Genomic DNA, 16556 nt, shown 5'->3' on the forward strand with positions numbered 1-16556 from the left:
AGAGCTCAAGTTTGGTTTGTTTTGTAGCTAATGGTGTATGGTTTAATATATCGAAATATTAAATATTAATTCATTTCAATCACTCAACTTTAATTAATGATTCTATCAGTAAGTGATCATATTTCAATAGACCATCCGGTACAAATCCATGAACCGTACAATTAAACATTGAGTGTCGTCATAAATAATCTAAATTATCAATTTTAGGACTGATATGTAGAACTGAACTGGATCGAGACTAAACTGATGACATAATACTACATGTAATAGATTTGATGAAATTCTAAGTGAAAGCCATTTGGTGATCCAAGAAGTAATTTATTCGTTTCTCCACCACAAAGTATCAAAAAGAAAATTTACAAAGGAATTTCAAAGGTTTTTGTAAAGCAATAACAAAAAATAAATGTTATAATTAATTAAATTAATTTTACATTTTTTAAATTGTTTATTGTTTGAAATTGTTGCTCCCTCTCGAAATAAAATAAATCGCTTTTTTTTAAAATAGAGAAATATAATCTTAAGTTATATATGTACAAAATATAAGACCTTGTAACAGATACAAAGCTCACACAAATTGGAAACATATGGTTTCTTCTGACATAAATGTATCGTTTTATATTTTGACTATCAATCACATATGCAAAAATTATTAAGGCTTTTAAATTTTGTATATAATTGATCAATACTAAGCACATTTAGACGTGCAAATATATCTTTTCTCATTTACATAATATATATATATTTGAACCCTATATTTACACCTCATTAAAACCTTAAATAGCTATGCATTTGGAAATGAATAAAAAATATTTCAACTAAATCATTTTCTTATTGAAATCAATCGTATGGAGTGTGGCAATATAATTCTTTTTTTCATGCATTGGAGTTAGTATTGTACCTTGCTAACACAAAATATCTTCTGAATTATATTGTCAGCTGTCAATTATTTCCTCTGGCATGATACGTCATGGCTATTTAATGATTTTTTCTTTTTTGATAAATTAACAAAGTTATAAGTTATTCTTTGCTTATGCTCTGTTTCCAAAAAAGACATGAATATAGTTTATTGATGATCCCTTGTTATTTTTGTAATATATATATCGGCCATTTGATTATTTCTATTAATTTTTTTTTGGTTATCACACACAAATAAAACTGTATCCCTACTATTTTTATAAAATATTACTAAACAATATTATTATACATTATCGAATAAAATACTTTGTAGATTGCAATAATATATAGTTTATTTTAAAAATAGTGAAGAAGTAATACCTATGACAGTGATAGTCTGGGAGAGCATAAGATATAAATGGCAGTTGGTATGACTACCTTATTTGGCCAGCTACCAGATGATTTTTGTTTTGTTTTCGTTTAAAAAAAAAGGAAAGGTTACGTGATAAAATAAATGCAACAACGTGAAAACAATAAAACAAGTTTCATATACCTACAAGTTTCCAGTCCGGTCCCGTCTCATTCAGTCCAAACCCTCTTGTTTGTCCTAAAAGAAGGTAAATTGATATTCATGACACCACTAGGGGATATTTCCTTTTTCTTATATAGTATAACAAATTATATAGGGTTCTCCATTTAGAACGCTAAAACTTTTTTTATAAAAAAAAACAAAACAGAAACACATAAACCCTGAAAGATTTTGCTAATTTTTTTTTTTCAACACAAATTTTAAACAAATACATTTATGCAACGATTTCTCTATCATGACCACGTTTAAAAAACTCAAATCGCTGAAGCCAATTTTCCACTTTTTCCGAAAAATTGACAGATAATGCATCAATTTTTCCTAGAATATTTTGTTTGAGCTCTTCTGAAGTCGCAGATTTGTTGTTGTAAGCCAACAACTTCACATGACCCCAAGAAACTAAGATAAAGGCGTTAAATTGTACAATCGAGGTGGCCAATCAACTGGCCCATTTCTGGAAATAACGCATACACCAAAGTTTGCAATAAATAGATTGTAATGTTTGCTGTGTGACAAGTGGAACCTTTGTTTTGAAACCATATGTTTGCCAATTCCATAACTTGCAAATCAGTTATTATGGTCCGATAGCAATTTTGATTAACAGTAACGAGGTGATTATCATCATCAATGAAAATATGGTCCAATGATCCCTGCAGCATGAAGTTTACCAAAAACGGTAAATTTTTTCGGGATACAATTCAGTCTCATAAAGCACTGGTAGATTTCTGCCTTATTAATAAAGCCCATGATTCAAAAATGAGCTTCATAACTGAAGATGAGTTTTTAATAAAAATTAGCATCAACAGTTATTTTGATAATAAATATAGATAATTTGCGATTGCTGATCAAATGAATGGGACTCCATGATGAACTATTTGTATACTAATGGATTTTTTTTTAAATACTAATGGAAGAAAATAAATATTTCGTTGTTTTTTCTCTAACAGAAAATGAAATTGAAAACAATTTTGTGGGCAAAACATTCTACACTTTTTTGACGTATGGTCTGGTACACAGTCTTGTTGGAAGGTGTAATTTCTTTCTTGGGCTACTCCCTCCATCCGAGGAATGAAAATTAAAAGTTCAAAGCAAGAACCAGTTCATTGAGAAAGCTTTCAAATAATAATAAAAAAATGGTTCTATACCGTTAGGTTCGTTTCTTATAAGTTTTAAATTTTTTTCTCAATTGACTCATACCTGGACAATTCTGTATATTTTACATTTTAAATTGTATACTTATTGATGGATCTAATTATATGATAAAACAATGTATAGATTCTTGGAAATCCTAGTTTTGTTTAATTATTTCATTTCTGATGAAAGTTTCTATTAAAGATTTATTATTTTTGGCGAGCTATGATGACAAAATATGTACCATTTAGTTCGGAGCCTGCCTTTAGAACACAATATATCTTCGATGTATTAAATTCGAAGCCATAAGAAATAATGCTTAGAAAAGTTATTATTTCTTATTTCAATTTAAGGTATAAAAGTTGCTACTAATGTAATATTCGTAATGTTACTTTATGTATCACAATTCCTCATAATTAATGGGTATATCTTCAGTACCTAAAATTTTATTAATTAATATTGCATGGATGTTTACATTAACTATATATATTTTTTTGGGTTTGACTATAATAATAAAAAATAATATTTCGTTTTTAATCATTTTTATTGATATCGATTAGTGCAAAAGGGATAAAATAGTTAGAAAATATTACAAATTTAAATAGCAGGTATGTCCATCCTTCCATCACTAGCCCCTTTTAAAGGGGGGTTAAAAGGGTCTAAAAGTTTCTGATGCCCCCCTCAAAAAAAATTATAATATATTTTCTTTATTTATATTATTTTTTAGGATTATCACATATGAAATCCAAAATGTTCAATTAGATCAGTATGAAATTTAAAAAGTAACCGTAAAAAAGCCTCCAAGGTCATTATGATCCAATTTTTTACTGAAATAAAATCGTTTACACTCTCTCCTTCACTTTATATTTTTCCTTCTTTGTTTCTTTTCTTCAACGTTCATTCTTTGTTTCTTTTCTTCAACCTTCATTCTTTGTTTCTATTGCTGGCATTCCTCCCAACAACTCGGGCAGACTCTCCTATTATAGAAATAAAATAAGCCTATAAGTAATTTATATAATGGTATCAGTTTATCCCCCCCTCTCCCCCCAATAAATAATGGAAGCAAGCATCCCCCTTATGTTGACTCTGTATAATTAATAAACGTCGTTGAATATATTGGGTAATTTTTTTCATCCAAGTTCACTAGTTAATTCACTAACGGAGCTATAAGAATGTTATTATGTCAATCGAATTTTAAACAAATAGATAAGCCTTTCTCCTCTCATTCTGAATACTGACCAATGTCTACCTATTCTAGGAAAACGTGACTTTATGATCCAAGCATCATCTACCTCCCAAAACGAAAAATATACATTTTAACCAAAAAAAATTTAATAAATTGACTAATCTAGTTATATTCAACTCGAGGCCATAATCTCCACAACATTATAATTAAATTTTTATTGTTTCTAACTAAACTTTTCGGTAATATACTCAAAACTGTTCCACAGTAATAAAACGTTATTGTAGATTTATATAATTTTTTTGTATAAAAAAAGCAAATTCATTATATTGGTTAAAATTTTAACCCAAAGAATTCTAATCCTCCCCTTTCCAAAAAAGAAATAGATAAAAGTGCACTCTACATAGTAAATCGTTGACAATAGAGCTGTAATAGTGTTTTTTATGCAGGTAAAAAAACTGGATTGTTTTCCTTTTTTGAAATGTACAAATGCTTGGAGCACTTCTCTTACTTAGGGTCAGATATGCTCAAATTAAGGTTCCAGAGGGCTACCTACCACTCTTTAATTCATGTGTCATAATAATGATCATATTTATGCAATTCTTTGTACAAATTTGCAAATAACTTAAGCAATTATTTAACAAATGTATTATTATTATGCAGTTTAAATATTTTGTCAAAATACGTAGGTAAATTAGCTAAACATACGTAAACAACTAAAAAAAATCTTCAAAAAATGTTTATAATTGAGACTCTGTGAAGATTGATAACTAGTAATTTTGAAAGGAGTAGAATTTACATTTCTAAAACGCTATTCTTAGCCCCAACAAAAAACCTAAAAACTTCAACGATTTACTTTTTTGTTTTTTCACATGATTGACAATGATTTGCTGCAATGCACTTTTATTAACTAGTAATAGTTATATTTATTTATTTAATAAAATATTCCAATAAATTCTGCAGTCTTAATGAAAAATATATATATATATATATTTCCTTGTGATAAATTAAGAAAATAAATTTTCAGGTAAAATCAATTAAGTCTCAAAAATAATACAAAATGGATACACATCATTCAAACAATGTTTGAAGATGGGAGTTGCATAACATTGCAACAATACAACCAAAATTTATATGATTTAACGTTTCAGTAGGAATTTTGATTTTTCTTCAATATAAGATACTGAGTTGATAAGTATTAAGTTACAAAAATGGAAAAAGCAGCAAAGAATAGTTTGATTTATAACATGATTTGCTTAACAGAAATAATTTTAGGCAATCAGAGAGAAACAAAAAAAATAACAAGTGTTATATATTATGTACGCACAGAAAGGTTATAACTGAAATTGACAAAAGAGGTGATAAGATGTATATTTGGGATATTTGTTTTGAGATTTAGTTTCACAATCCATTTTCCAATTTCGAAAACAGGGTATCAGAGAAAGTTGTTTATTAGTATGGTTGTAAAAAACATAACTTTAGTCTAGTGCAATGCTTTCTGTAATTTAATCTGAACTGTGTTTTTTTATTTGCCAAAGTTGATGGCATTATTTTTAATTCTTTAGAAAGGAACATCTAAGTTTAAAGTGCGTGAGCTTATGAATAACAGAAATTATCACAGGGGATTGATTGAGGAAATATCAATGTACATAATAAGTCCCTGTTCGACTCGCAGTAAATTTAAGTATTGACATCCAAGTAGTTCCTGTCTACAACCTTGAAAGATATGGAGTGGGATTTTTGTACATTTTCTTCATAGGTTGGTGCAGCATATGTAAAAAATCGTCATAACAGCTAAGCAGTCTTCTTCCAAAATATTTTCAAATTAATGACGTTCATTTTTGAATTATTTTTTTCATTTTGATTTGTAAGACACTCTTTATATCAAGATATATCATGATTACAACTGAGTTGATTTCCTCCAAAACATTCTGATATTCGTTTTTTAACAAACCAATAGGTTATACCAAACTTTTGATTCCGAGAGTGAACATGTTTATTTCCCATTTAATATGAGCATAGATGGGGATAATTAATTATTGGAATAAAAATAATTTATGAGACAAGGTAGTGAGTTTCAGGGGTTATATATATAAATATATTTTTTTTCATATAACTGATTTTTTTGTAGGATGACTAACACCATTCACTCTACCGGAAAGATAATTTTATCTTACTTATTTTAACTCAATTATAAGGATTAACTATATTTGGGTATTGATGAAGATTAATAAAGTATTAGTATTCAGGGAAAAATTATATAGTTCATTATATGTTAAAAGTAATAAATAATTGTTGGTACAAGGGTGGTCAGAAAAGTTTCCCACCTAAAAAATATTCAAGAAACATTTCTGAATTTTTACAATTTTTTTAAACATAACACATAACATAAACATAACAAGTGGATTAACTTGGACCTACCAAATTTTAACACAACATGTCTTTTTATGTTTGCAATTGTTTGAATCTATTTATAGATTAAACTTTCAAAAACAAATATTTAATGACATCTCAATACTCTATCTTGTAAGTGATCACAAAAACACTCCAGCATCAACCCACTCAAACGACTGTCACATAACAACTACACGTCCAAAATTGCTCAAAGTTTGGTGAGTAACTGTCACCAGATGCTAATTATATGGTTAGCTTTTATTTTCAATTTCGCCCCTCTTCAGGTTGAGGTTGGAAACGTTTCAGACCACCCTTAATACAATAAATTTATTTTAAATAATCCTCAAAATAAATTTTTGACTGAATTGGAGAGCCACCAAAATACATTTTATCATCCTCAAATTTTGAATGGAATAGTTGTCAATGTCTAAGAAGTTTCCTAATACCCCTATAATAGATTTATAAAATTTTGATTTTCAAACCACTCAACTTTACATTATATTACCCTTATTTTTTTGTTTGTAATTCACACAATTTTGGTAAACAATTAAGCAAAGATTAAATATCTTTTTCAAAATTGCATTGTTTAATGGCAGAAGTGTGTTCAAAAGCTTTCCCCCCTCCCCTCCTTTAGTCTTACTTAAACAAAATATTAAAGGATTCTTAAAAGCTTTTTAGTTGAGTACACAAAGTGTTCATTGTACAGTATAAAACAAACACAATTTTAGTTAATGGTGTTTGGTTCTAAGATTTACGTGACATACTATTTTGATAATAATGGGACATTTTTGAAGAAGAATAATGGAAATAATTTCTCATTCTCAAGATACTTTGAAAAACTAAATATGCTTATATCTGCACTATAGATTTCCTTAAAATATGACCTCAAACGTGTGCTAGACATTTTTTAGTTAGTTATCTGAATAATTGTCCTTTTTATTATCCAAAGCTGTTATCATTATTTTAATATTTTTGAAAACAAGATTTTTGATTATCAAGTGTTTGTGTTCATGAATGATGGAGAGCAACTCATTCCCGCACAATATAACTTTGTACCCGACTAGCTTCTCCATTGTTAAAGAATTGTATTTTCTGAGCTTAGCTTTCATTATACCACAAAGATTTTCTACAAGATTTAAGTCAGCAGAATTACCACACCAGTCAATAACATTGATTGCAGATTATTTAACATGTTTTTATTTTATTTTATGTATAAAAGTGTTGGCATAAATAAATATGCCACACAAATAAAAATAATAAAGTTAATCTCCATTTTTCCTTAATTGGATTGTGATAAATGTTTATTTATTAAATCAGACAAGAGTCAATTTAAGAAAATTAGTTAAAAAACATGAAAAGAAAAAAACAGTTCAATGGTTTTTCATTACTCCAAGTCTTTCAAAATCTACCAATGTCATTTTAGGGATTTTGGTTAATTTAAGTATGAGATAGCAAGAATATCATATTGGCAGAAAAGTTTGTAGTCTAACATAGAAAAGCGCATTTATTCGCCAAAACAAAAACACGGTGCATTTTTCTAGATGAAAGTTTTTTATATTTTCAAGAAGTTTAGAAGAATGTTTTTGAGAAGAGCAGTGAGGCTGTCATTGGGTTTCATCTCATAGCTGTGTGCAGCTATGAAATGAGGGAAATAAACACAAGTCCCACTCTGTAACTTGCAATGACATAGGCTGCAATGTCGATCATCAATTCTACTACTTTTAGCAAAAAAAAGAGAGTGTTTACAGAAGAAACATGTTAATGTCCTTTAGTGGTCTAGCTTAAATCCGGACCTAAATTCCATATTAAATCTTTATCAATGGGTAGTAAGGTGTCCCAAAAAAACAATATTGTTTGGTATCATGAAACCTGTGTTGTTTTTAATAAAAATTTTCATTGTATAACTAACATTAAGAAAATTATATAGATATTTTAAAAATTCAGCCAGCCTTGAGGTTTAAAGATTTACTCGATTTTGAAGGGGAAAATTGCTACAAATTTTATGGTTTTAGCAAATGAAAACTTCGTATTTAACTGAATATGACTAATTATATGCATTATATTATTTTGTATAGCCTATATTTTCATTCTGATACGACTAGAAATCAATATTTTACTTTATAGTATTTTAAAGTAATTTTTCTTTGCTATTTTGGGCTCATTTTAGTTTAATTTAGCCTTTTTCAGAAGAAATATACTAGTTTATATTATTTATATCAACTTTAAAGTACATTATGGCTGAAGTTAAACCTACTACAAAAAAATGTACGGATATTCCCTATTTAGGCCAACTTATTCCTGTGATGGAATCATCAACTTTACCAACAGTTGTCAAGTTTTGAAGTATTTTCATTATATAAAACATGTTGTATTACACTAAAATTAGATACCAGGCAAGAAAAGCTTATATATAAAACAAGCTGGAGTCGTGATCAATGAAGGCCAGTTATTTTGGAAAATGTACAACTTAACGACAACAATTTTTGGTAAGAGTACAGTCTGTGCAGTTTTAAAAAATGGGTTGAAATAAAAAAGAATCCTGGAAAACTTTGGATATTGAAGAAGATTCAGTTTTGAGCATCATGAGGGGTCAAGCAAAGGAGTTATATAATTTATTACATAATAACAAATCGTTTCCCCGAGATAATTATTTGGAGTATGCAGAGCTAAATATGACTTTACTAGGAAAGACATGTTAGAAAACCAGGAGCTATTAGTAGAGCTCATTTTATTTAATGTCAACTTGATGAAAGTAAAGTAGTTTTTTACTGTGAACAACTAAACTACACTAATAAAATATCAATGTTTTGTAAATATTTGTACGATTCACATGAGTTGCTTATGGGCTTTAGTGGTTTAAAGCACCTTTGCCTACTGAAGCAACACTTACTGATTTAAAATTTTATAACCAGTTATTAAACTATATAAATTTGGATCAGGAAGGCGCTATAGCTTAGTCTAAACAATTCTAAAACCCAAGTGGTACCTTACACAAGATCTGGTTGTGTTAACTTTATTCAGAGATGAAGTTGATAATGTTGCAAAGAAATCAATTACTTCAAAGCTGAGTTGTTTTGAAATTCCAGAGATGTTTCTAGATGGTAAATCCAACTTTCCCTAACTGAAAAAAAAAAAACCTAAAATACATCAATATGATAGGACCACTGTCAGTGAAAGTATTTAAAATATCGGGTATGGATCATAACTGGTAAAAAAATTCAGTGGAAAAATGGAGCGACGACACTAATTTGAATCATATGAAAGAAATTATAACAAATCTCCAAGTAACTAATGTCACTGCCGAAAGAATAATTTAGTTAATAATAATTGAGCAAGCTGCTACTGTTCACAATGAAGATCAGTTTCAAGTAAAAATTCAATTCTTTGCAACCCATTGTTAAAAATTATAGTGCTCCTGTTCCAAGGCTGAACTTTTCCAACAATTATAGTCTTTTCAATACCTTATTTAAGTCGAACATATTAAGGTATTGAGTAAAACAAACCAAGTAAAGAAAAACATTAAAAAAATATATATATACATTTACGAAAAAAGATCAAAAAAAAAAAACGGTGAGAAATATATATATATTTAGACACAAAATAAAAAGGAAAAAAACCACTGGAGTAGCAATCAACTTTAATGTAGTTCTAGGGCTTTAAACTAACAGGATGCAAAAATTTGTTCATCCTTATATACTTAAATACATTTTTGTTAAAGAAAGTGATGAAATTTACCGATTTTAGGCTTTAAATTTCATTGGCTGAGGGCTGGCTGAATTTTACAAGTATTTATATAAATTTTAGCTTTCAAAATAGGTTTACGTAATCCTCACAAAAAACAGTATAGGTTAAACAATAGCAAAAAGATCTTCTTTTTTTTTGGGAGGGGGGGTGTACCTAAGTGTGGCGATTTACAAATTTGCCAAGGATTAAAATACTGACTTTTTTTGGGTAGTCAATGGACATCTACCACTTCCATTAGTTTTCTTATTGATACCCTTCCTTTATGGCTCCATGTATCGTTCATCGAAGAAAAGTGTTTCAACTTAGAAGGACCCTGTTTTTTTCCTTTTTTTTCCCTCTTCTTTTTGGTCTTCATTATGGAATGAGGTGGAGCAGTATCTAGTGTTAACTCGTTAGACGTCGCAAAGTGGGATTTTTTTTAAATTTTGTTAATTTAACCCCACAAAGAGTTTCGAAACTCTGTGAACAAGAGGATTCCCCAGTTGGTCGGTATGTTCTCTGCAAACTCAGCAAGAGCTATTCTCTTTAAAAGCGTTTAAAGATTAACTTCTTCATGAGTTTATCCAGACCCATAGGTATATTTAATTTGCAAACCCTGGACATGTTAAAGTCGGTCGAATAAAGGCTTTTCATATAATAACATCTAGTTTAAATTGGTGTGTATGATTTAGAGAAGACATAACCAACCAGTCATCCAAGGAGATTGGAGAACCATTTCTTCTATTGCATGTATGTACGTACCGTTTATTCCTTCCACATATCAAATTTGGGTCATAATGTATCAAATCTTTAGTCATCAATTAATCAAGCAAGCCACTACATTAAACCCTCGTTTATTTGTTAGACATGATGAGATAATAATTTATTTGTAATATAATATTTGACTAATTCAAATCACATTAATCATTACGATCAATGCACACAAAAAGAAAGAAAGAGATACTTTAGGAGGTCATATGTAATATAATGGTTTTACGATATAAAGGGTGGACCTTAAAAATCAAGGTTTTACTTGATCTTGTCTCGCACTTCTATTTTTGTACTTCTGCAAAATTGTTTTGTAAATAACAAAAGTAGTACCACACTTAGTGCAATAACTAATAAACTAAAGAAAAGATTGTCGCGTATTTTTGACTCCTATCTTTTAAAGGTTGGTACTAACAGAAAATGAGGCAAGGGTACAAAAGAATTTGTGAGGCCCGGTACCTTTTTGCTCATTGTTAGATATTGTAAAAAGAAGTTTTCACAAAAAAATATTTCCTATAGCTGCCTTCTGTAACTGGTATCTCATATTTTATAAGAGCGATCGGTTTACACAAGATAACATTAGAAGCATAAAATTTTGCAGGAAAAAATTAATAACAAAGTTTTGGTATTGTTTGACTCAGTATTGTGTGAGCGCACATCAAAGATGGACACAAGCAAAAAGAAAATCAGCCATATATTACAGGTTTTTATTGATAAAACTGCATCTTTTTCGATCTGGCCTCTATGTGAAGCTATGCTCAATATGGTGCCTAAAGCTGGTAAAGGCTTTGACCTTTTTGTCCTCAGGGTAGTTGGCCCAGACCTAGGAGATGTTGGACTTCAGATCATTCACATTTCAATGTAGGGTTGAATTTGTTATACCATCTAAGGTGCTCCACATGTAAATGAGTTAGAAATTAGCAAAGTTTTGGCAAACTAACTTCACTACTTAGAGCTTTGGACGTTTATATGATAATATTTTTTAATAAATTCTAGGTTTGAATTTCAAAAAAATGAATTTTGAAATTTGGTCTTTTTTGGAAGTTACTGTCATCAAGTTTCCCCATCATAATTTAAATGCACCTATTATGATGTCTTGCCTATCAGAGTTTAGGTCGTAATTTCTGCAAAAAGCAGACATTATAAACAATTTTTATCAACTATTACTATGATATTCAGTATTATTGATAAAAAGTTTGTAATTATTGAAATAAAAATGTTATACTCATTTATTCATTTACAGCATGTGCATATACTTATATTTCATTATAAGCCATGTACACCCAATTATTTTTAAAATACTACAACTACCTACTACATTAATCTATGAAAAACACCGCAAGGAGTAACTTAATAAACAACAATTAAATATTCTGATCGGTGTTAGTAAACAATGATATTTTTTTCTTTATATCATATCACCAATCACTTTTTTACCCCAACCTCCTTCACTTGCAATCCTGAATTCTTTTCTTCTTCAAAACTAGGAAAAACTTGATGTTTTATGGATTAAAGGATAAACTGGTCTTAGTATTGTGATGTATGTCATCCAAAGAGAGGGGAAAAAGAAACATTGAGTATTTAATTATTTACAAGGCTCTACATGTTTGAGGGAGATAATTCAAGATCTCTAAGTAACTACACACATTCTCAGTTTTACATAAATTCGATAGGGGATCTTTATTGAGTTTAAATACACTTACCCCCCTACAATTGTTCTTATAATTCTTGTCTGCAGTTAGTTTTACCTTAGCAGTCAATTTATAAACATTCTCAAAATTAAATATTTTTCTTCCGTACTAATAGTTCAATTGAGTTCTTGAGATAGAAGACAATAAGACTCCAACTTATTGTACTTACATGATTTGAGATAAAATCGCACAAAATAGAAACTTCTGAAGCTTTAAATTACTTAATTCACCATCGATGTCATTATTGGAACAAAGCAAATATCGTTTTTTGCAGCATACAGTAACCCTTAAATTTTGGAACAATTCAGACAGTCCTTGTATCTGGAGGATTTGACAATGATCAATCTTCACGAGTCAAGTCTTGTTTAAATTATTTTTCATTTTTATAATCGAACATTCTTAAGAAGGAAGTAAATATGTAGCATTCGTAAAACAGATAAGAATACGTCTCAGTTTCATTTTTGGTTGACGTGACCAAAGTATAACGAAACCTTTTGTGACTGGAGTTGGTGTATATATTTTTTTCAAATAATTATTAAGTTAATAGATTCCATAGATTCTAAGTTCAATCTTTCGACTCGTATTTTAACAAGTAATGTTGAGGATATTATCATGGGTTTAGAGGTTTATGGTCACTTGACTTCGAAGAGTAAAAAAGAAAGTAGTTGGAGAAATGACATATTTTTGGTACTGATTGACAAGATAAAGTTATTAAACAGAAGCTCCTCTTGTTCTTACAATGGGCCGACAGAGGTCAACCCTGTTGTCCGGAAAAAATCAACCTTACTGCAAAATTTGCTATTACAATTTAATGGCTCTTTGGATTTAAGGAGGGAGGGGATACAATTATTGTATCCTTTTAAAGTAAACAGCATGTAACCAGGTAACATTTACAGGTAGTTTTATTATTTCTGGATCTTAGTACAAAGTTACTATGTGTGAGTGTTCGGATGTAGGTTATTTTTTTAATTTGTAAAATTTTGAGCTTCGAAGGTAGCAATTTTTTTCTTTTAAACAAAAGATATGGTATACAAATTTTAAAAGGTTTTGAAAAATATTTAGAGGTAGCTCAACGGCATTAAAGTTTTGTAATTTTACAATTAAAAACAAATTGCTATGCCCTCTGTATAAAAAAACCCCTTTGTGTTACAACAAACCATTTAAATAAGAAATTTAGTCATTTAAACTTGCAATCAAAAATAATTAATACTGCTTTTGATTAATGTTTAGTTATAATTGGTCAAAAAGAGAAGATATTTCCATAACTTGCATTTTTTTGCTATACGTCATCCGTCTGCTCGTAGAAGAAATTATATCCATATTTACTATTTTAAGTTTCTTAAATCATTAGTAATGGTCAATTTATTACTTCAGGTAGACAAAGCAGGTTATATTATTATAAATTTTATCTTTATCTAACTTTTTTCGAAAAAAAAGGCTTTATAACATAAATTCGTCCCATATATCGAAAAAAGTTGTAGTAGGTGTAATTAAGAATTATTATGAGCTAGTTTTAGCGGAAAATTATTATTCAAGACCAAGATGATTATGGGGTAATCATTAGAAATATTACAACGTAGAGAAAATTTTATTACTTTTTTTTTCAATGATAACACTTTCATATATTATCCTAATTCATTATAATTTGAGTTTTGCAATTCCACTTACCCTATATTGTGAAAATAATTATTAAAAAATGGAAAACACATGTTAGATATACCATCATGGAAGTACTGCTACACTAGCAGTAGTACCCGGGTATTTTCGACCACACTGCTTAAAACATATAGAAAATAACTAGCGCAGAATTCATCAGTGTTGCTTACCGTTTTTCATGTGCAAACTCAAACGTAGTTACTCAAAACATATGGGTTAGATGTTATCTCCTCAAGAATGAATTTTAATAATAATAGCTAAAGAAAAGAGATGTAATATGACGTTTAGATGGATATGCAAAGACGTACTTGAGTGCTACTTGTCTTAGTCAGACAATAATCAGGAACACAACACCTCACTCAAAAGGCAAAAAAATTAGACATTTTGATGACAAGTGATTATTGGACGAAGTTGTCAAATACGCCGATGACGTCCCATCATCATTTTTCAACAAAGTGTCAACTATAACAGGGGTTCCCAAAGTGGGGGTCGCGACCCCCCGGGGGGTCGCGAGACACAGATGCGGGGTCGCGAAATGCATTCCAAAAACAAATACAATTTTTTTTTTTTTTTATTAAAAAAAAAAAAGAATTATAATTTTTTTTTTTGTATAACATATACATATGAGTTGATATTAGAGTTAAACCATGCAATTGTAGCCGAGCGGTTAGTTGTTGTATTGAATAAGGCCTCAGCCTAAAGAAGACACAGGAGACATAGCAGCCGTTTAGTACAGCACATCCTTCCGGTAAAACCCCTCTTCAAAATAAGAGTCACTAAATAAAATAGCTTACACATTTCCCATCAGTTTTTTTCTTTTTTCTCCCCTTTTTTTCCTCCACAAAAAGAACATTTCCTTTTTTTATCTTATGACACAGGTTAGCGACAGTTACATTTACAGCAGCACCAGTCACACGGTAGCTGGCCAAAACTCTTTTGGAAAGCAGCTGAAAATTATTGACAGTCACAATGAAACGTTGGTTAATACCAACCAAATCGAGGAGGCCACAGGAACAGGACAGGCTAGCGGAGAAGGAGAGGCTACCTGAGCTTGAGAAGCTAGCGGAGAAGGAGAGGCCAGCGGAGCTTGAGATGCCAGCGGAGCTTGAGATGCCAGCGGAGGTAGAGATGCAAGCGGAGCAGGAGAGGTCAGCGGAGGTAGAGAGCAGACAAGCATCCCCGTCCTCAAGTGCGTCGATCTTCGGCAGAGGTGGAGACCTCCGTGGCAATATACATCACCAGTCTGAGCAGCACACCAAGGATCGAAAATATCGAGAGGAATTTATCCAGTATGGATTTACATGTGTCATTATCAACGAACGACAACATCCCCAATGTGTGATATGCACTGAGGTACTTGCACATGAGAGCCTCAAGCCGGCAAAAATGCTCCGACACTTGAAAACCAAGCATCCCTCACTCGCTGCTAAACCATCCGATTTTTTCCGCAGAAAGGAGCGAGAGGTAAGAGACCAAAAGCAAGTCCTTACCAGCCAAACAAGAATCCCAGCCAAAGCTCAAAGGGCCTCATATGAGGTGGCATATTTAATTGCACAGGCTAAAAAGCCACACACAATTGGCGAAACCTTAATTAAACCTGCTGCTATAGCTATGAGTCGGGCCATGCATGGGGATAAATTAGCCCGTGAGCTGGAATCGGTGCCGCTGTCAAACGGGACTATTGCCCGGCGCATCACAGACATGGCCCAGGACATAATGTGCCAGCTGGTGGACAGAATAAAAGGAGGAAAATATGCTTTACAACTAGATGAATCGACAGATATATCCAACTCTGCCCAGCTGCTTGTTTTTGTCAGATACAGCTTTGACGGAAAACTAAATGAGGACATGCTGTTTTGCTCGCCGCTGGAGGGAACGTGCACAGGTGAGGACATTTTTGAAAAGCTTGACAGCAAACTAAAAGAAGAGGTACTATTTTGGGAAAATTGCATCGTGTGTGTACGGACGGGGCTGGAGCGATGCTGGGGAAAAAGAAAGGACTGAAAGCGAGAGTATTACAAGTGGCGCCGCACATAAATTTCACACACTGCATGATTCACAGGGAATCGCTTGCCAGCAAAACGCTTGAACCAGACCTTAAACATGTTCTCGACACTGCGGTTAAAATGGTAAACTACATAAAAACACGTCCACTCAATGTTAGACTGTTTGCCTCTCTGTGTAACGAACTGGGATCAGAGCATGAGGGCCTGCTGTTCCATACCGAAGTCCGATGGCTCTCGCGGGGAAATGTGCTCAGCCGCCTGTATAAACTGCGGGACGAGGTGCGCCTTTATATATATTATTATATACTATATATATTAAAACTATAGTTTGTTGCAATTATTAAAGTATAGAACGACAACTGTTGAATTTTTTTTAGCTATTTTTACCTGTGACAACAAAGGAAAATACCAAACTCGTCTGAAGAGGAGAAAAAAATACACCTGCAAGTATAGGCCTATTTTGAAATAAATTGCTACCCATATATGTGTGTATATGTATGAAATGTATAAAATAAGAAGCACTC

The 16556-nt window shown here is 31.1% G+C and overlaps 2 protein-coding genes across 2 annotated transcripts in view; both read left to right on the forward strand.

The window, feature by feature from the left end:
• The window catches only part of AkhR (Adipokinetic hormone receptor), a 172374-nt gene that overhangs the window by 36240 nt on the left and 119578 nt on the right, over nt 1-16556 (forward strand). The gene's annotated exons all lie outside the window — the stretch shown is intronic.
• LOC121129503 (zinc finger BED domain-containing protein 5-like) lies at nt 14996-16030 on the forward strand. The gene has a single exon (XM_040725227.1). The coding sequence runs from the start codon at nt 14996-14998 to the stop codon at nt 16028-16030; it is 1035 nt and encodes a 344-aa protein (XP_040581161.1).

This window comes from Lepeophtheirus salmonis, chromosome 14, assembly GCF_016086655.4.
Source record: "Lepeophtheirus salmonis chromosome 14, UVic_Lsal_1.4, whole genome shotgun sequence".
In the NCBI taxonomy this organism is placed as follows: domain Eukaryota; kingdom Metazoa; phylum Arthropoda; class Copepoda; order Siphonostomatoida; family Caligidae; genus Lepeophtheirus; species Lepeophtheirus salmonis.